This window comes from Mugil cephalus, chromosome 10 (genome assembly GCF_022458985.1).
Source record: "Mugil cephalus isolate CIBA_MC_2020 chromosome 10, CIBA_Mcephalus_1.1, whole genome shotgun sequence".
NCBI classification, from domain to species: domain Eukaryota; kingdom Metazoa; phylum Chordata; class Actinopteri; order Mugiliformes; family Mugilidae; genus Mugil; species Mugil cephalus.
Genome location: NC_061779.1, coordinates 19,882,753 through 19,904,474, shown reverse-complemented (window position 1 = coordinate 19,904,474; position 21,722 = coordinate 19,882,753). Strand labels below are relative to the sequence as shown.

The following is a 21,722-nucleotide window of genomic DNA, read 5'->3' as shown; positions in this document are numbered from 1 at the left end:
TATAAGCCACTGGCTACACAGCCAATTCACACCTGAAATTGCCCGTCGGTAGCAGCGAGTGGCCTTGAATGGTGGCATTGTTGTCCCTGTGGGGGGGCTCAGACAGCAGCGCACCAGCCAGTGGCCACAATGGGAGCCTTAAGGCCTGGAATAATTTGACTAAACGCATGGGATTTGTGAGTGCGGATTATCACCGTTCAGCCACGCAACCAAACCGACGAACCAATCAACCCCCCACCAGTCTGACCAGTTAAAGCAGCATTGTTTTCGAGTGCGACTGTAACTATGTCGGCCAAGCTACGCCGGGCTCCGCTGACTTTTATTCGGCGACGCTTTAACCGGTCCGCGCACTTCCATAACACGCACGCAACATCCGATTGTTATTTTTAGAAAGACTTTTGCGTCACGAGGGTTTTCATGGTTTGGGCCGCACACGTGACGCCATCAATACGCCGCTCTTTAACCATCCGAGGCATGCATCTCAATTTCCATTCATTTCATGCCTTACCCCACGGGCTCACGCAACCTGCGCGTTGTCGACGTTTTAAAAAACGTCGGCTGGCGAGGCTGGCACTGCTGGGCCTTTTTTCGCCGCTCATGATAGCTCTACTCCCATTCTCCCGCCTCATTAGAGTAGATGTCCAAAATGTCAGAAGAATGTTTTATGGACTGTTGAGAAACCACTCTCCAGTACAAGTCACCCAGTGTTCCGCCATGCATGAGAGGGAGGGAGGGAAAAGAAGAAGATAAGGGGTTTATATTCTTAAAGGGTGGGGTGGAAAGAACGGAGGGGGCAGCCTGCCTTTAGAAGAGCTTAGGGCCCAGTGTGGCGAATTAAATAGAATGCCCAGACAGAATTAGTTCCAAGGCAGACTGGGTCCCATTCTATGAAACTCAACAATTAGACGGATTAAACGTAATAACTCAGCCTGCACTGCTGCAGCTGCATTATGGTTACCCCAGCACCCAGGGGGTTGATGCATGTGTGTGTGTGCGCGTTTGTCTGCGGGTGTGTGTGTGTGTCATGGGGGGATTTATGCTCACAGATGAAAAGTGACAACTTGGAGAGAGAATGTAATAAACTTTTGGGAGAGGGAAGTAAACACAGTCCCAAGCATTTGGAAATTGCACTTTTCATTCCACAAAGACAGCCAGCTGACATGCCGTTGTGATTTTGGTTGTGTATTGTGATTTGGCGTGGTACACAGCGGATGACAAGGCCCGACTTATTGATATTCCATTCAAAGAGAGACCACTGCGCGAGGCCGAGTTCCACCGAGGTGTGTCAGCGTCGAGGTTCCGGACGTGTTCCAGAGTGATGATTAAAAAACACATATATCCACGGACGGTTCTTAGTGTTCTTTTTGGTACGGACGTACGACTAGAGGGAAAAGCTGTCAAGTTACACTCGACTCGGTCCAAACACTACACGCGGTGCAGCTGAGGTCTCTGCCGTCTGAGTGGCAGGTTGACTGATTAACTTACTGACTGGCTGGTTTGCTGACTGGCTGCCTTTTGGACTAACTGGCTGACTGCAGCCCCAGCTCACCCACCATGCACCTGTGTGTAAAAGGCCCTTTGTCAACGAGGCCTAATTTGATCTGACGCACCCTACACATGTGGAACAGCTCAGCAGCTCCACACACTTATAGTTATTACACACAGTGCGCCTGTGTGTGTGTGCGCGTGTGAAAGGAAAAGAAGAGACGACACAGAGAGGGAGTTGGAGAGAAAGATGTTTGCCGGGAAAGAGGCAAAGCAAAGCGCAAAAGGTTCGGTTCGCCTCGCACAAACGCTGGCCTTCGCCGCTTCTTCGTTCCCTCGCACGTCTAACGCTCTCATCAGCTGTTCTCTCGCGCACAACAGATAAACACAGCAGCCTTCACTCACGGCATAATCCAAACTCATAAAGTCACGCTCAAGTGGCAAACGGTTAGCCACGGGGGGAAAAAAAACTGTGACAGGAACCCTGAAATGTTGAAAACGCTGAAACAAGTACGCTGCCGCTCTGTAAATTGTGAAGGAACACTGAGTAATATTATGTTAAGCACACTTGGGACCAACAGAGGGATGGGTGGGGTATCAAACGTTTAACGAGCACGGCAAATCTCTCTTTCATATATATTGCAAATTATATTCAATCAGCAACCCCATGAACCCCGTGCACTCGTCATTCCCAGTCAACGTCTGAAGTGGACCCCCACCCCCCACCCCACCGGCTTTTTAGGTGAAACAGACCAGACCCAGGCAGAAACACAGCAGCCGGGACAGGATCTGTAGTGTAACGGAGCCAGTCCAGATCTGCATGAAACCCGATCAACAAACAGCCTGAGGGCGGGCGATCAGGACCGCCGTCAGTCCTGTCACTGTCAGACGCGCAGACGAGTAAGTGTATCTAAACTGTAGCAACGGAGGAGAAACGGACGGCATCGGTGATGCAGATCAACAGGTTGCAAGAAGCACAGCAAGGAGGCGGCTTCAGTTACATAACGGCGCTGTGAATGCTATCTGATTACAAATGACAGGTTAAGACTTTATAGATGTTTCACAGAACCGCATGTCAGTAAAAACACGTTTTTTTTTTTTCCCTTCTGCACTTAACTTGTGAGTAATGCCTTTCACTCGTGACACTCACAAAGTGGCTCTAAGTGTTCCTCAGGAGAGAAAAAAAAAAAAAAAAAAGCAGCATTTCACATAATCTAGAATTAGCTGCGGGGTGTTTCTCTTTCCTCCCATTTCACGTTCGCCTCCATCGCTCTACCGCTCACCCTCCCACAGGTCAGTCCAGCTCTGGCCCTCTCCTGTGTATTTAAAGTAATTGCTCATGGCAGTCAAGGTGTCTGCATAAGGGCCTGTCATAAGCAATCCACTGGCATGAGTAGCGGCCTTGTGCATGAACCTAATCCAGTCAAAAGCCAAAGCAAGCCAAACGGACGGACGGAGGGGGTTAAGAAGTTGTTCAACAGCGACCTGAAAAAAAAAAAAAAAAGAAGTAGGTTACATGGGCTTTTAATCCTCTCTAAGTAACACGAAAATGAAGCCAAGTCCCTTTTCCAGCGCTGAAAATGATTACTTCTCTGGCTTTGTGTTTCAGCATAGGTAGCTTTGTTTGTGTTTTCCCGAGGTTCACCACATGCCACAGATTTCAAAAGAAAAAAAATTAATTCAGCTGTTTTCATTTCTGCTTTGTCGTTTTGTCACAAGACTCTTTCGTGACAAGTTTTTTTTTTTTATATATTGTAATAGATTTCCTAGTAATTATCGCTCCACTTCTTATTCGTCCCTTTTGTGCTTGTGTCTAATCAGCAGGCTGCCAGCCGTGGTGCTTTTTTGGAGTCTGTATTTACTTTGACATAGCGAGGGCTATTTGCTGAAGGACTTCGACACACACAGAAATTCCACTCCCCCCACCACCACCACCGAACCATGTTCTGAAGCATGTTCAGTGGCCGACAGAGACAGACGCAGAGACAGACAGGAACTAAGGGGCCGAGACCAAACATCGACCCTCACTGTGGCTTGGCGACTCTGGTCAGACACAGCAATAAGAACTGGAGCCTTCAGCCCCTCCAGCCAGACTCGAGGTCCTAAGTGTTTGGGAAACAGGCCCATCAATGTCAAAGCCTTTTATTGCTTTGGCTTCCTATTGCTTTTCCCTGCTTGGGGGTTAGCATGAATCCACTCCCAGCGAAAGGCAGCGGGATGGGTTCATCTTTCATCAGTCACAACCTTGGCAATTAAGTAAGCACACATGAGGAGTGACCCGAGATTAAAAGAAAAAAAAGGTCACGAGCCGTTTAAAGTGAGTTGTGAGTGAGGGCTTGTTGTTTTTTCCTCTATACATAGCATCGCTAATATATCTGCAGCGCCTTCCTGGGCCGAAAAACAAAAATATCTTTAACATGTTGTGTTAAAAGCCCGTGTTCACACATGACACTTACATATAAAAATATATACACACATAACAACAACAACAGCAACAACAACAAATAGTTGGAGGCGCTGGCAACTGCAAGATAAAAAAGAAAAGAAAACAGATGCACCCGAGTAAAAATGACAGGAAGTTTACAAATAACACATTAAGAATAGATGTTGGAGCGTTTCTGATTAGTTAATATACACAGAACCAACCAACTAAATCTGTGTAAACAAAGACAACAACTATTTCACTTTTGTCGCCGTTTCAATTTGGATATTGGGCAAAAGGAATAAACCAAAGCCCCGTTCCCATGGCGTACATGCATTACGAGGCTGCCTAACCAAGAGTCTGCGGGAACTTTCTTTCGCCAGCTTTTTTTTTTTTTTACACAAAACGGTAGATGAAAACTCTTTCCAGATTACAGTGAAATAAACTGACGATCATTACTGATTGCAACACAAACAATTTAGCTGGAATCACAAAATTAATAACCTCATCACGGCTGTTTTGTTTCAATACAAAGTACTTTAGGTTTAATGTCAAATGAGGACTTGATTTAGATTTCACAGGCCCCCAAATGACCAAAAGCAAATGGCGCAAAAATGATGGAAACTCAAGAGCTCATGAAGTCATATTTACTAATAAAATTTAGTCAAATAACAATGTCTTCGTTTCTCGTCCAAAAACATTTCACAGAGCTACTGAGACGGAGGGCAAAACACAAGGGAATGGAAGAAAATGAGAATTGTTGGTGTGATCCCAAAACTAATAGTTTAGTTAGCCCTGAGTCACATTCTGCACAAATTGTTTGAGTGTTTAGATTCAAAATGTGCTCTTTTTTTACTGTATGTTATCGCCGCGCTCCACAGAAATGTTTATCTTTCGCTTTCTCTCCATCATTGCAGACAATCATAACCAATCTGTTTATCCGTCTCTCTATTTATCCAGATTAAGACGCACACAAATCCACGCTCAGTGTTGTGTGTGAAGTGCCCATTTCGGAGCTGGCGGCACATGACAAACAGCTTGTTTTAATGCTCCTGACATCCATGTGAGATGAGACCCTGCTTACACCAACGCACGTGTCTCTCCTCTCCAAGCTTCAAACACGAGGTGAAGCCGTTCCACCCTCTGCATCACTCAGACATTTTCCTTGGCCCCCACTCTCTAGTCCGGTCTGGAGCTTGTGCGCAGGGTAGAGGGGAAAGCGTGGAGACACCTTAGGCTTCACTCCTTTAGAATAAAACTGTAAACACAGTCAGTTGCATCAATCTGGACTAGAAACTTGCTGCTGTTAGATTAGTGTAGTAGGTTTTATCCCTTATTCATTAAAATTTTATATCACATGTCTGATACATGGCTTCCGTGGAACTGACTGATTGAGAAAAAAACCTCAATGGAAAGTGAAAATCTTATTTACTCAAAGAGAAAAAGAAAGTAACAATCACATCCAGGCCTGAGAGGTGATGCACTTACTCGACTGTGGCCTGCTCCAAAAGTCCCCCTCCTCCAAAGACCTTCATGTTAAAATGATCAGGTCTTTTTCCCACTCATGACTGAACTGTGCGGGAGGTACATTTTTAAACAGCTGCCTTGTTTAACGTTCGACAAGTTATGTATCATTAAGGGCGCAGCGCTTTGACTGACATGTGGACGCCTTCCACCGAGCTCCGCTCATGCTCCACTTCTTTGCCCATTCTTTTTTTTTTTTGAATAAGGCACATCTGGCACGTAGCTTGAGATAATGCATTTGCACATTTTTCTCGTGGCCGTCCAACACTCTGAAACTGGCTGATTGTTTTTGTTTGGACCTTGAACTACTGAGCCAGTTATCTGATATGAGACTAGTAGATTCTTTAAGAGTGTGAGCGTGTGCGCTTGTACAGCTATCTTTTTGGGGACCGTGAGAGTGAAGTCAGTTTGAGAAAAAGTGGGGACGTTTTGGTCGGTCCTCGATTCTTTACAGCAGGGGTCTTTGACGTTTTTCAGGCCAAGGACCCCCAAACTGATGGACAGATTAAGTAGGGACCCCCTACCTAATATATGTGCTCCATATTAAATTCAGCCTAGTGCTATTTATAAATATGCATTATTATTAACACTTTACTAAAATATGTTTGATTCATGTTAATGTGTATTGGGGGGAAAAAATGTAGGGGAAAATATAAAAAAAATGTTTAATCAACCAGGTTTTGCGACCCCCATGTTGAAGATCTGTTCTTTCCAGGGCTGTTTGAGGGTTAAGACTTTCAGGGTGTGGGTTACAATTGTGTTACAGTAAGGGTAACAGATAGGGTCAGCCACTTGGTTAAGATGGTAAAGTGATCGGAAATGCGGCCTGTCAATGGACGTCCCCACAAAGATTACCATACATATTTGTGTGTGTGTGTGTGTGTGTGTGTGAGCAGTCGGTGCTGCCTGCTTGTTGTCGAAGGCTGTCCTGAACCCACAGAGCCAAACTGCCGCAGGAAGAATCCGTGCTCCCGTGTACTACAATATCCTGTTTGGACTCAAGCTGCTTTCCCCACTTTTGCTGCGCACAGACGCACACACTCAAACATTACACTCGAGCCCCCGGCCAAAATCATACGGCTTTGTTTTCATTGCTTTTCTGCACACACTTCAACAGCGCCGCTCAGCAGATCATGTGAGGCCGCTTCTATAGGCTTTTAATCTGATACACTTGGGGTGTAAAGAGGCATGCGTGTGTGTGCGTGTGTTTGTGTGTTGCTTGACTGGGTGAGTGTTGAGGAAGACAGCAGGCTGAAGTTGTCGCTCTGCCATGACAATACAGACCCTGTTGGAATCAACTTAAGAGTAAAAGCATTTGGAGAGGGAAGCACAGAGCTTGGTCTGAGGGTGTGAAGCTGTGTGTGTGTGTGTGTGTGTGTGTGTGTGTGTGTGTGTGTGTGTGTGTGTGTGTGTGTGTGTGTGTGTGTGCGGCGAGGGCTGGCATGCGCGCATACATGACCTCACACTGTCCACGTGCAGAGTAATAAAAGGATATAATGACAGGGGGACAGAGCGCCGCGTCCATCCGCAGCTGTCCATACCTTTAAACGCATCAGCCGGTCAGCGTACGTATCGGTCGAGGCACTATCATAATAAGAGAGAGGGCTGAGTGAACAGTGCACAGAGGAGCTCTGCTTCCCGTAAGCAGCCGCTAAAAATTACCAAAAAAAAAAAAAGAAAGAAAGAAAAAAAAAAAAAAAAAAAAAAAACAGCGGCTGGCCCAAAGGCAGATACCTCACTTCCCAACAGAGAGCGCGTGCATTTCCTGAAACTGACAACTTCTAGTACTCGCACAACGGCCAAAAGAGACCAAACGGGAAGGAGACGCGCAGAAAAAGAGAGAGAGAAAAGAAGAGGGAGAGGAAAGGAAGTGAGAGCAGGAGGGATAGAAACAGTGCGAACGGGGGACTTGACCTGCAGTCAGGAAAATAATGTTATGTAAATAGTGCAGTGACAGAAAGATGCACGCAGCGCGCACACACACACGCAGTCACACACGCCCGCTGTATTTTTTTGATCAGTCCTCTGCCCCACGCAGCTCCATGCTCAAAGATAATCGGCCTGTTATCAACTCCTTCGGAATTGGCACACCACAGCCATTGTTCACAGCTAAAGACCAAAGCACAACGTCTGGCAGAAAAAAAAAAAAAAAAAAAAAAGCTGAACACTGTTGGAGTGCAGACAGAAAACACGGCTTTGATAAACAGGGGAAAGAGCCGTGAATTATTTTAGCGTGCATCACACGAATTATCTTCGTCCCCAGAAACCAGAAGCAGCACCAGAGACAAGAGGAAGGTGATAGTGGTTTATGATAATGGGAACACTCGCCTGCAGACACCGCGCTCATAAAAACGAGGATACTTTCACTTTGCTTCGAACCTCCACCTTTCAGTCGTTTCTTATTCTTGGTGGAAATCCTGCACGGGACGACTGATCTAAATCGACAATAAAAACATCTAAAACAGAAAAAGAGTTTGGTGATTTTTGGCGGCCTGTCACTGAAGAGGGGAGCGATGTTGCTACAGCACAGCCTGCTGGTCAGTGAGGGGAGTTCATTTTCTCCTGAAACTAGGCTCCCCTCCTCCACTGACTTCTTCACGGAGTAATTTAGACCTTAAGCCATAAAGAAATTGAAATCGAAAAAAATATATGTACAATATAGTATAACATGGAAATACAAAGACATCTGACTGAGTTCTCTCTCAGTGATAAAACGCATTTACAAATATTGAAATACATTTTTTTGTTGTTGTTTTCAGCCTTTGGATGTGCTATGAATTTCCCAAGTAATTTTGAAGCTATAAAGTATTTTTCTCACTTTAATATACACTGGCCATTTTCCATTCATTATTTTTATGTTATGCTTATGAAAAAAAAATCAAACTAGACTTTCCATCACACTGGTGTAAAACAAAAGAGTGAAAGTGTAAAAGATATCCTGAAAAAAAAATAATAATAAGTGCTGCATTTTACAGGGAATGTTTTTTAATTTTTATTTTATTTTTTTTTAAGGTTGTTTCAAAAATGTTATGGTTTAGTACAACTTAATTAAACAAAATGTAAAAAAAAAAAAAAAAAAAAAAAAGCATTTAAACAAATAATGACAAGATACAAGAAAAATAAGGTTTTTAGAAATATGAAAATGCTTTTGGGGATTTTTGTGTGTATTAAATAATTATTGCTGTAATATAAATCTAAACAGTAACTACTGAGCTCTGTGTCCAAAATAACACTGTTATTCGACCCACAGGCTCCGTACTCACACCGGTACAAAGCTGTGACGCACTATTAAACTTTGACAATCACCAGCAGGTTTTAATACACAGTCATTTTCTGTGCTGATTTTACAACATTATTGTCGTCAGAATATCTTTGTCAAGATCACACAACCCAGTCTTGTGTCATCGTAATTACCAAACCTCTTTAAAGGCCGTATTTTATTTGTACTGTAAGCGTCATTTTTTCATTGAGTCTATGTTAGTGTACTGTAAAAAAGAAAAGTATTTGCAGTTTTACACCACTGGTCTAAATCTAAAGGGCAACAATGGTTTGGTGTGGGAGTTTTAATGAAGACTTAAGTTGAAAGTGAACGTTTTAATTTGACAATTAGGTGTGTGTATTTAATTCTTATATTATTTAGATGGTTTTGATGTCATGTTATTCCCCTTTCTTCATCAGTAACTATCATCCATCCAACATCAAACTAATACTCATTCAAATATGGAAATCCTAAATTCAATTTCATTGACCGACTCTTTATCATGAAATGTTAACACATAAAGCATTGTGTTATTTTTTAAGTTCTTTTAAAGAAAACTAATAAAGCATGTCATATGCAACACATAATTTCATGAACGTTTATTGCATTTCATAGGTTTTAAACTGAAAGGCCTGCAACTCTTTGATCCACACGCACCACCACTGACTCCCCCCAATGTCTCTGAAAGGTTTTGAAAGAAAAGAATAAAACGGAGTAAAAGAAAAAATTACAGTAGAGACCTGTAAAAGACTTTACAGCACATATACACTTGCGGTATAAAGAGACCGGCCTTTCAGCACTTGAAGAGACTTATTTAAAGGGTTATTAGTCTCATTTATTGCCACGGCCCCTGGGGTGTCTTTCATTATGAACCGGCCTCTATATTGCTCCTATTAACAGCGGTGGAAAAAGTACACTGGGGGAGTGGATGAAGGGTATGTGTCGGAGGTGTGGGGAAGGGGCCATAGGTGCCTGGTCATGGCTTACCTGGTCCCTCTGATTTATAGCTTTTCTTTCAATCCCATGCTTTACAACATCTGGTCCCAGAGGCATTTAAGGTCTTGACTGATAGCCTGTTGACTGCGTCTTTATCTCGCAGTACTCACACAGACCAGAAAAGCCTTTTTCTCTTTTCACTTTAATCATCTACACCACTTGTCTTTTTTCCCCGTACTGCAAAGATGTCTCGTGTAAGATAAACTTCCAATGACAGATACAGCAAGAAATGCAACCACAATAATGAAAAAGCAAAAAAAAAAGTGAGTGTGCCAACTTCCAGAGTACTCTGTGTGGTGAAGTTACAGGTTTTTTTGCAGAAGTCTGGTGATGGTGTCATGATAGAATCGACTGCCGGGCTAATGATAGTAGCGTTCGAGCGTCTGCCACAGCGGCGAATGTGATAAAGAGAAGTTCTGAGGATGGCTATTTCATTTGAAGCCTGTCTTTCATAGAAGTCACATTCGAATGAAAGCTGTTAACGAGTAGCAGGCTACCAGGAAGAATACGCGACTGCTTCTCAAAAAAGCGATGTTGATGCACATAGCCCGAGATAAGCTAAATAGCTGCTTTAGTGTGATTCATGTCTTTCAGTAACAAGGACAAGGGCTCGCCAACTTTTTTAATAAATGAAGTGTAAGGCTCTTTCCATATTCATACACCAGTAGTAACTGTTGTAATTTATAGCATGAGTTTTCAGTTTGCATGATGAAGAAATAATAAAAAGTATTTATCAATTAATTATTATCAAATAAATGAATCTTGGCCACGACAATTTACTTAATTTTGCCTGATGGATCTGACCTCAAAAAAAAAAAAAAGAATTAAAATAACTTTGTGCACAGTAGGTTATAGGAATATGTGTTACTCTACAGCAAAATAAATAAAAGATGCACAGCCACTTCAGCCTCTGCTGACCGGAACCAGCCTCGGTCCAGACACAGAGTGGGGTTCACTCAGACAGGTGGGGCGGGCACGTAGCCAGGGTGGGCGTGAATGAACTTTTAAACGCGTGGGGACGTGTGGACACAGACGGACACATGTAACACATTCTAAGCCGTCCTGTGGCCAAAGCCTGGGCCAGAATGTCAACCCCTCTCCTGTACAACAGGTAAACGCCCTGGTCCGCCGTATATCGCTGCTTCTGCGTGTAAGAGGGGAGAAACCACAGAGCCCCGCAGACGAGCTCCATCAATGGGCCCTCTATTCATATGTGGGTCCGGAAAACACTGGGCTCTCTGACGGGGCTCCAGCACCTGGCTGCAGATGGACACAACATCAGAGACTGGGTGGTGGCAGCACTGGCTGGCAGACTCGCCACACCTGAATAAACCCCCACCCCTCCCTCCCTCCAAAGACCCACATCAAATGGCGCGGCCGGTCTATTTGAAAACCAGAGAGCACGAGAGCACGAGAGCCGCGGAAGGCTATAGGATCGACTGTACAAACAGGCCACTCAGGTGCTGCTGCAGATTACTGTTTGCATTAACCGGAGTGGAGTAGAAACCGAGCCCTGTACAGGAGGAGGGAGAGGAGGAGGAAGAGGAGAACGTGGAACGAAACACACACACACACACATTAAACGATAGAGTGTATTTATACAGGTGCTTCTAATATTGGAGCAGTGAGGGAGGCACACCTCTAAGAGACAGGGGAGCATCTATACCAAGTCTGGGAATCCTCCAAGAAGGCACTGGGTTGGGCCCTGCTTTGATTTTTCTACAGTCAAAGTGGGAGCTGGCAGGATTAGTCCAAGGGAGTCTGTTAAGCAATCTAAATATACAGTCACATGCTAATCATGGCTGGTAAAATGGAAGAGCAATCACATACGTTCCCTACACTAACATACTGAGAGGTCTACGACATGACCACGTATGAACAAGTATCAACATGTCAAAAAAGAAAAGAAAAACTAAGAAATAACAGGGTATTTCATTGTCTTTTTTCTTTACTTTCTACCTGGCTGTGTCTGTTTCCACACTCATTTTACTGCGTCTTCTCTTCAGCGACTTATGGAGCACGTGCCGCAACACACAAGCTGCAACTGCAGCACCATTAATCAAAGCGTTAAATTACGCAGATCTGAAATCTTTGCAAACATAAAATTTCCCTTTTTAGTGACTAATGTGATTTTGTTTGTTGCCTTTCAGTAAGTAATCTGGTTCCGCAGTAATTAATGACAGTGACATATTTCCAAATCATCTGGAGTTTATTATCAGTTTGTTTATAAGGAAAGAAAACAACCTCGAGCTACTTTATCTTGCATTAATAGGGTCCTAATAATTTAATTTTAGGTAATTGAGCTGCTCAATGTTATAATGCTTCAGCCCATTAGGACAAACGTAATTAAATAAAAACCAAATGGCAAAATAATGCGCTGGATGGAAACGATTAAATTATAAAGGCAGCTAACAAAAACACTAATTAATTTTGTCCTGTGTAATTGTTAACAGCAATCCCATCTAATCAAAACAAACCATTTTTTCCCCTATCTTGCCCCTAAACAAAAGAAAGAACAGCAATGACGTGACAGACCTGCTTGGCTAATTTGAATTAATTATCCCTTTCCACGCTTTGCTTTTTATCTTAATTTGGGTCCTGCATTTGTGGTGGTGGTACAGGGGATGGGGTCCACATGGGGGGAGGGTGAAAGTAAAGAGAAGTGCAGTAAAGCCAGTTTTTGCCGATTTAAAATGCAGTCGTACACGCACAAAACCCATCATTAAGGAAAACTATACCGCATAAGGCTGACTAGATGTGGCTACTACAAGTGGTGCTGCCTTAGTTTGCATGCATTTAGGCATCAGAAAGGAAATAACCCTCATTATTAGAGTTAATGTCAGCTCTGCTCGTCAGTAAACTGCAAACTCCTTTCACCCCACCTTGTTCGTACTTCGTATTTTACAAAAGAAGTCCTTAAAAACAACAATGCTCGTCTGCGTCGTCCAAAAACCCTGCAAGAAGGAGAGAAAAAACACTGAACTCCTTATGAACCCGGCTATTGTTTACTATTTTTTGCTCGCTGCAGCTGTGAATGCTGCTCAGTCTGACCGGGTTCACGGGTAGTTATTCATGCTGATTTTGGACCGAGCCTTGAAACAGCGCAGCAGAGCAAGGCACTTTCCAAACCAGCATGCTGCGATGGGCTCACTTCAGCGCACAACTGTGTGCACTCCGGGCGGATTTCATTAATGCTAATGGAGCCGAAAGTGGTGCTCATAACATCTTTTAAAGCCACTGCGACCAGATCAGGAAATAATCTGCATGTGGCAGTTGGAGATTACGTTGGCGAGAATATCTTTTTATTTGGTCTATTGGTTTATTTGTGCAGTACTTGCTTGTTGAGTTTCTGGATTTTCCAACCTGCTGTGAGAGGCCCTAAGTCCCAGAATGACTGATGATCCCTCACCATAAAACCCTCCCAGAACCCCCCCCCAACACCACTGATGGGGGAGTAAACACTCTCACCCCTTATAACATCAGCATGAGGGCCTTCATTAATGTGGGATGGCCAGTGTCGAGCTCAACTAAACACACCCTTTAATTAAGTACTTCATGGAAAGGCCTTTTATTGCCTTGGGTGCGACGTGTACGCCATAAAAGATGACTTGCAGATTCTCCTTTTGGCACTGGTAAAAGAGAATTTACTTTGGTGACCAACGATCTTGCTCTGTGGCGGAGCAGTAAATGTGGTGTACAGTATGTTGGAGCACCACAACACCCGTGTCCATGGTTTGAGCCCACTTCTCTTTCTCTCAAACAACAACTCTCCAGCCACAACAAAAAGTAACACTTTTTACTTAAGAATCATCTTTTATATATGTAATCTATAAATAACCTAAAAATGTTGTTTAAAATCTGTTCTTCACTTGCATAAGACTATACTTCTCATTGAGATACATATACATTCCTAAAATAAATTGGTTTCACTGCACATAATCAATGAACACCATGAACTAGAAAAGGAGTCAAACTCCCAGTTATAACATTTAACTGTCTAACCGTCACTAACATTAATTTGAATGAAAACAAACTGTAGTTCTCTTTGGCGCCCTCCATAACTGACTGGTAACATCTCAGCATGATGCCGTGCAGCAGCAACAAGTAGGACACGCTTCTGCTTTTCCTAATAACTCAGACGGGTCGAGCTTCGAGAGTCCAAGCTCACCATGCGGCTCTTCACTTATTCAAGTGGAAGCTGATGACAGTTGACGTGCGGTCCGTGCTTCACCTGCAAATGAGGTTCTCTGCAATGTGTCGAGACGGCTGCATCCGCTGGTGCTACGAGTGGCGGTTTTTGCCATGCGCCCGGGACGCTGACTCAGAGCCTGCACGTTAAATGTTGCCACTAACTGCATGACTAAATGCAGATGCATTAAAATGTGCGCTCAGGTTTTGACCACAGGCCCGTGCACTCAAATCCACCTTTCCAAGCAGCACGCTGTCTGTAACAAATAAGCTAAAAATAAATCATTTTAAATTTAATTGTCCTATATCGCAAGCTTAACTGTATCATTTATGATAGAATGTACTTTGGCCAAGTGAGAGTGATTAAACCATTTCGAATCCCTCCAAGTAAGTAAAGGTAACGTGGAGGTCAGCAACCACATAAAAAGCCAGAGTCTGTAATGAGATTAAACAGTGAATACCCCCATGTACAGCTCTGTTGCCCAGAGAATATGAATCAGTGTGTGGCTGCTTAACTGCCCCAAGACTATTTTCTGGCTTTTTTTACGCTCTACAAATTGGCAATAAGTCAAGAAACTGGGGTACAATTAGTTCTTTTCTCTCTTAGTTTCTGTCTTTATCTTTTCATAAAGCAGCAGCACCCGGGCAACATTTCTAGCTGCAGGGCATGAGGCCGATCTTACCTCATCCGTTTGTCTGTGCGCACGCTGTATGTGCGCGCATTCGTGTCTCGTGCGCGCTCGAGCGGGACCTTTGCCCCCTTTGTCATTCTAATACTTGGCAGTAAAGCCAAAAATATTAAGAGGATTTACTGGATATTTTGACTTTAAAGTCACTGCTGAAACTTGAATAAAGTCTCTTAAAATAACTCCTCGGTCTACATACTTTGGAGCGCAAAGTTGAGAAGGAGGCGGGGGCGTCGCGGAGGGGGTGGGGACTCCTGCAGCAGCGATCCGACCGGTACATTTTTCGATTTTTTCCCCTCGACTAGACACCATATGTTTGAAGCACCTCTCCGTGCCATCAATATCAGAGTACAGTGTACAAGACAGGCATTCAGAGGCCACACAGACAAAAAGTCAATTTGTTCAGAGCTCCGCACAAAAGATGCCAGTTGCTCAGTGGAGAGAGGCCCCTACTTGAAGAGGACAGGCCATGATGCATGCGAGTCTGCCTGCAAACCCTCCTGCGGTGCTGCAGTGGGCTTTCATTGTTTATCTCCTGCTAGCTTGTGAGAGGAGAACTAATTAAGATCTGCCTGCAGGTGGCCCATGCTGCTTTTTTACAGCTCTTAGGGGGCGACGCGAAGCAGGAGGAGGTTCGGAAGACCTGGCCACACCCAGCAGGGGAAAGAGGTGACTGCCTCGGGTCACAAGATGACACACATTAACGATCCGGTTCTGCCGAGGCAGAGTAAATAATCAAGGGAAGAGTTACATGCGGAGTCTGAGAGACAAGGCAGCTACAGAACAGTGAGGGGGGGAAAAAAAGCAGAAGGACACAATCAGTGCAATCAGCTAAACAAGGCCTTCCTCTGTTTAGGGTCTAAGAAGCGCACTTGGAAACATTTACTCATCCTCCAAGAGGGTAAATGTCAGTCCGCTTTGAGGTGGATTTAGGAGCAGCAGCCCTGCTGGTTTTGTTATGATTTCATTCATCAGTAGCTGGCATCATCAAAGCGTATGACAGCACACGCACACACGCTGCATCGCATCAAACCGCGAAGCCGGCGGGTTCTCACACATTCTGATGCACGCGCACAATCGACGGAAATCAGTGTTTGTCTGAATCGGACCAAAATCGAGACTCATTTGCACACGGGGAGGTAAACAAACAGTGAAGGAAGTGTTTACAATAAAAAGGGAAGAACTATGTTGACAACTGTGGGACAAGTGTATTATGTGCGTTTTTGTGTGTGTGTGTGTGCGGTTTGTTTTCTATTTGAGATATTTCATAAAATCCAACAAATAGCAGCCTGTTTTCAAACAAACAAGGCAGCATAAAGATGTACCTTCTCCGAGAGGAAAACGTGTGCTTGTGTATGTTTTGGGCTCAGAGGAGAAAAAGACATGGGTTGCGTGCGGACGCTGCCCGGCACCACTTCCTCTTCAGAAGCCCAGAGACATCACAGCCAGCTGTATTGATGCCTCTCTCTCATGTGAACAAACACACACATTTTGGAGGTAGTGTGCTCGAGCAAAGCCAAACAAACTGAGGAATGCTGCAGCCAGCGATGTCACAGGAAAATTAAAGTGATACCAGCAATGCAGAATAAAGGCTTTGGGCCCAAACTTAAAACGAGCAAAGTTCCAGCTCATGGAAATTTACGTTTCAGAATATACCAGAGAATAACAGAAAACTGATACAGTGCCTGTGCATGCAAGTGGCCTCAGGCACAATGGGTGGATCTGGAAGCTGTCTGCAGAAATCCAGATAAGGATGCCAAATGACAGTGCTGTCCTTAGTAGCGTGACACCGGGGGCAAAACAAACCAGCTGTTATGGGAGTGCCCAGCAAGGCCCAAATCTGAGCGTGGCTGTTACAGCTGAGTTATGGGCACAGCGGCCCTGCAACGGATACAAATAGACAGTGTCTGCCTACCGCCCAGAGGCCTCACTCCCGCATGCACATGCAGCTCCCATACACATGCACACAATAAAAAAAAAAAAAAACAACTTTGTATAAAAAACATGCAGATTATGCAAACTGAAATTTACTTCTCAGTTTACCACAGAAAAAAAAATCCAGATGATTCCTACATCTGCTAATGAATTATTATTTAGATATAAAACGTGTCAGTTCATCTCTGAATGTGATAAATAATTATTAGTACAAATGCAACAATAAAGAGACACATCAACCACTGTGGGCATCCAACAGTTATATTATTACAGCTTAGACCAGTCAAATCAATAATAATAAGCAGTACATGCGCAGACAACTATAACCCTTTGATTATCAGACATTATACTAATTACACTAAAATATCAGCGCAGGTATCAGTTACATGATCTTACATTGCATATTGCACCCAAGTTTGTTTTCTGCATGTGCTGCAGTAAGAACAAATGTTTGTTATGGAAAAAAGCTTTGAAAATGAGATATTTTTAGGGGCTTCCAGAAAACCATAGGTTTGTATTGAAGAAAAGAAAACGCCAAAAAAAATAGAATACGAGAAGCTTTAATCACATTTTCCAGGAGGGGTGCGTGTATCAGATTTTATAAATGATAAATAGAAGTTTGGGTAGTGGCTAGTTATGGTTTCTGTGCTTGTCAAATTTGACATTTTCCATGGCGTCCCTCTGACCGGCAGATAAGATCAGGCTGAGGTGGAGAAGTGAAGAAAAGAGAAAAAAAAAAGAAAGAAAAGAAGAAGAAGAATAGCGGGAAAGCTAGTACCACTGTGGAATTCAAGTGCTGTGTGGAGAAAGAGTCCTGGACCAGTGCCACAAACAAAGACAGACAAGAAACATACTATTAAAGTTTCTGTCTTCAGTGTTTTTACTTCTATTAAGTAATGTCATTAGCCTCTTTGTTTAGAGGGTGTTTTACTTCTATTTAGATATGTTTAAATGATTCTAGAAAATAGTGGATAGTGTTTTTCTGTACTATATCTAAGTGTTTAGGTTTCAAGAGTTAATGCAATGTGAAAAAATAACAAACAACATCCATGGATCCAAATATGTGACAATAAACTAACGCCCCCACACGCTTGCACTATGTCCTATATAACGAGTAAATAACAAAAAGATCCATGAGTTCACATAACAGTGTTGGAATAGAAAATTGAACCACAAATGCAGCCTCTGCACTAAGTAAATTGCACTTTTTCAGATGTTAATGCCATTACTTTGTGTTTTATGAACTTGAAGCTGAAGTAATATATTGTAAATATGGGCCCCATTATACTTGTAAAGATTCAGAACTTCATTAACTTGTCTTGACATGCAAAGCAGATCAAGAATCGCCATCAGGAATCATAAGCTGATGACAATTCCAGAGCGTCATAAATTCTCCGACTACTTGAGACTTGGCCTCCCTCAAATAACTGATTACGGATGGGGAAATGAAACTGCTTGATGCTTAAAAAGCCGGGCAATGGTAGACGGCAGTTAAGAGGAACTGCGGAGGTCGACAATGCAAAAGTCTCCTGTGACTGCAAAGGAGCTACAGGGAGTTTTAGCTGACACAGAAGTGGCGGGGCATTGTTGATGCACAAACAGGGCCCGAATGGAAAAGTCATCATCTACAGTAAAGAATGCAAAGCCATCTGGATAAGCCAAAGTTATTTTGAAAACAAACGCAAGTGAAGCGATGAAGAAAAAAACAGAAACATTCGGTGAAAAGAACATCTTACCAAATGTCAAACAACGAGGATGGAAATACTCTCTACATCGTGTTATAATAGTTACAGATACGTTTTTAAAGATTATCCATCTTTTTTCAAGTATATTTGATGCAGATGTTTTCACTTGAAAATGAACGCACACAATTGCAAATTGCCTTTTGCTGTCCAATCGTTTCAGTGCAACTATATACTATAAGTAATGACTAAAGGCAACACAAAGGAAGAACACTTCATGTCCCACACAACACTCAAACAGTGTCTAGAAACCTATGGGCTGTCCCCTCAGGGCCGGACAGCTCTCCGTGGCAGATGCATATTATGGACAGACCGTATTTATTATTCATGACTGCGTGTAGTGTTGGTGTCCTGGTACTGCTGAACAGTTAGAATCAGGAGTTAGGACCTTAATAAACTGTCTTTGCAGCAGTCGTTGTAGCAGCAGCCTGCACTCTCCGCCGCAACGCATTAACATGGGAAGCAAAGAAAACGTAATTACAGTGTGGTTCACGTTAATGAAACCCATTTCAATAAGCAGGTCAATGGGAGGAAGGAAGACCATTAACATACATTAGAAATTCACACACAAAGCAGCAACAGTGAATTGTGAGTCCCATGAGGGCATGTGGCGACAAGCAATCTGTACCATAACATGTACGACAACCCATTGAGAGGGATTTCTTTGACGTTCTCTCGAGACTAAGGGGATAATCCCCTTTATAACTCGCTGTACCTGATATGGCCTTGGTCCTCAAGAGTCTCTTTAACCCTCAAGAGAGTTCAACAAAACAACTTCATTTAGAGAGCAGCTAGAGGGGCTCTCTGGTTTGACAAAAGGCCTTTAGGTACTATGACCGGTAGCGAAATCAGCATAATATGGATCAGAGAATGGAGGTCAGCGCACGGTGATGGATGGGAGGGAGATGGGGGGGGCTTCGGATTGGGGGAGCAGATAGAAAACTTTCTGGGACTTACTGAGTTTTGTTAGTCACCACAGGAAGGGGAATATCCTCAGTCATGAAGTCTAGCTCATCGGTTAAGCTGTTGGCCCGGGAGATGTCAATGGACGTGTTGTTATCATGACTCTTCTTTACTGCAAAGAATGAGGATAATGGACAAACTTTTCAGTAGAAATAGTGGACTGATAAACTACTGACATATTTAAATCTGCTTAATTTACAAAGATTTCTAAATAGGCTGCAAATGCATACTAAACACGTGATTTGGCTTCTGTGAGAACTGCTTTACAGACACACAAGACTGCAATATAATGGTGTCAGGTGTAGCATTAAATTTCAAGACCTACGACAATGTTGTGTGCAATGTGAGACAAGGCGCACATACATACAGGGACAAAAAGACAGGCAGACATAGTGAGACAGAAAAATACCTGGAGAGGCAGGGCAGCTCAGAGTGAAAGATGACCAAGAATGAAGAGGAGGGCCTGATGCAGAGAAAAATATGAAAAGAAAATAAGGAAGAAAGGGGAAAAAATAGTTTAACTCAATGCAATTTAATTTATATTGATGGAACAGAATTAAACCACCAGATGTAGAACAAACTTTCAAGATGGTGGAAACAATTCTATATATGAGAAGAGGTTAAGCAATTTAGGGTGGGATTACGAAATGAAACTAAAGAATCTGCCCAAAATAATTATCAACTAGAAATTTATACTAATCCCAATAGAAAACAACATAAGCAGAAATCGCAGTGCTCCAGTTCAGCGGTGTAGCTGTGTGGCTGCTGGTGCTGGCTAAAAACAACAGCAAAGAACAACATGTGTAGCTGGGTCTTGACCTGCAGTCAGACTGTCAGCAGAGTTTGACAAGTCTCTCCTCCAAACCACCAAGCCTCCATTGTGATAAAGAATGGAGAGGCAAATCTGCGTCCAAGAACAGAATGAACCATTCCAATTCAAGCAAAAGCCATTCAGACTCGCTTGTATTCTATCATTGGGTTTGTTTGACATGTGGAAGCAGAGACAGCGATAGAGAGAAAGGGAAGGAGAGAAGGAGCAAAAGTTAGAGAATGAGCATTTCCAGAGCCACCTTTAGCCCCAACCTCAGCTCCCCGAAGGAGACGCGAACTGGCTTATTGACGACATAAAGAGGATAAGGCTTTATGAACAATACGGATTTTATCTGGCCCATCAGTGCAAACGTTTTCGTTCGAGAGCGTATGAGCCAAGGGCAGTAAATAGAGAAAGAAAGAACTCAAAGTGCAGAGGAAAAAAAAAAAAAACAGAGAGAGAGAGGGACGCAGGCAGGACCAGACAGATAAGTGGAGCGATAAGTTGGACACTGACTAAATCAAACAATGACCAGTTTATTTCTAACCATTGGAGCTCCACAATGGCAGCTTATCAACTCCACACACCTCCCCTCCTTCTCCACCTCTCTTTAGTGTCCCAGTCTGGGTCCCCACGGTCCCCACGGCCTCTGTCCATTCCCAGCCAGGCCAGCCCTGTTCCTCACCCATGGATTTGGCAGAGCACCCAGTACAGAAAACAAGCCAGGTCAACTCAGGACCAGCGTCTGAGTTTGTCAGCTTGGCTCTGGTTTGGTCCGGTTGAGGACAAAGCCCCAGCCAGCCAGAGAATCTAATTAAAATACTGTCTAGGCCACATTAAATAGGCAGTCTAGCTAATGATTAACACAGAGGAGTTTTTAATAGAAGAAAAAGAAGTACTTAACCAGTGGAAGGGGCTACTGGTTAGACAGTGCAGTAATCACACACACTACATACTCAACCTTTGTTTCTGTTGTGACAGTGAATGACAGGTTTATAGAAAACAAACTCAATCGTTGGGTCTCTTGTCTTTGTCTTTCTTCAAAACTTAACGTCATGTTCTAAAGGTCTTTATTGACATTATCCCTCTGACTAAACAAAATAAATCAAATCCTTCAAATGTCATTTGAATACACCTCGGGCTTCAAGTGTGGTGGAATGATTTAACAGAACAAACTCACCTGTTTGCCTGAATATCCTGGTGATTCCTGCAAAGAAAGGCAAACGTATTGTTAATAGAGGAAAACATGGCAAGACCATCGATAATTATAGGCCAGATACAGTTGCGAGCCAGCTGCCAAGCATCTAATTTAGAAGTGAAGGAAGAGAAACACTATAAATAACAGTTCCAAATGCTCAAGGCCCAATAATGGATGGCTTTGTATTAAAAAACTATTGTAATTTTTAAATTAAACAGGAGTTCTGTAGTCTAGAAGCAAGGCCAAGCCTCCCCCACCCACAACATTTTATGGGGTTTAAGACGGTATGTAGTTGATCCATTGGGAACTGATTATCCCCCGGCAAAGATCTGCTGAGCCAGTAACATCGTTTGGTTTCGTCCTACACAGGGCTGTGGAGTTGAATTTGTTTCCAACAAATGGCTCTGATTGATTGTAGGACTATCCAGTTGGGTCCGAAAGTTTTTTTTTTCTCTGTATTGGTTGGAACATACGCCATAATCAATACAAATGGCGTGTTACCAGACAGTGGTT

The 21,722-nt window shown here is 43.3% G+C and overlaps 1 protein-coding gene across 3 annotated transcripts in view; it reads right to left on the bottom strand.

Annotated features, from left to right (window-relative positions):
• Nucleotides 1–21,722, bottom strand: part of kcnq1.2 (potassium voltage-gated channel, KQT-like subfamily, member 1.2) — a 161,376-nt gene that overhangs the window by 99,193 nt on the left and 40,461 nt on the right. For 2 of the 3 annotated variants that reach the window (XM_047597062.1, XM_047597061.1), the window contains exons 12-14: nt 21,192–21,218; nt 19,610–19,663; nt 19,195–19,312 (exon numbers count right to left, since the gene is read on the bottom strand). In XM_047597062.1, coding sequence (XP_047453018.1) covers nt 19,195–19,312; nt 19,610–19,663; nt 21,192–21,218 — 199 coding nt within the window. The remainder of the gene's footprint in view (nt 1–19,194; nt 19,313–19,609; nt 19,664–21,191; nt 21,219–21,722) is intronic. The other variant, XM_047597063.1, reaches the window with a different exon arrangement.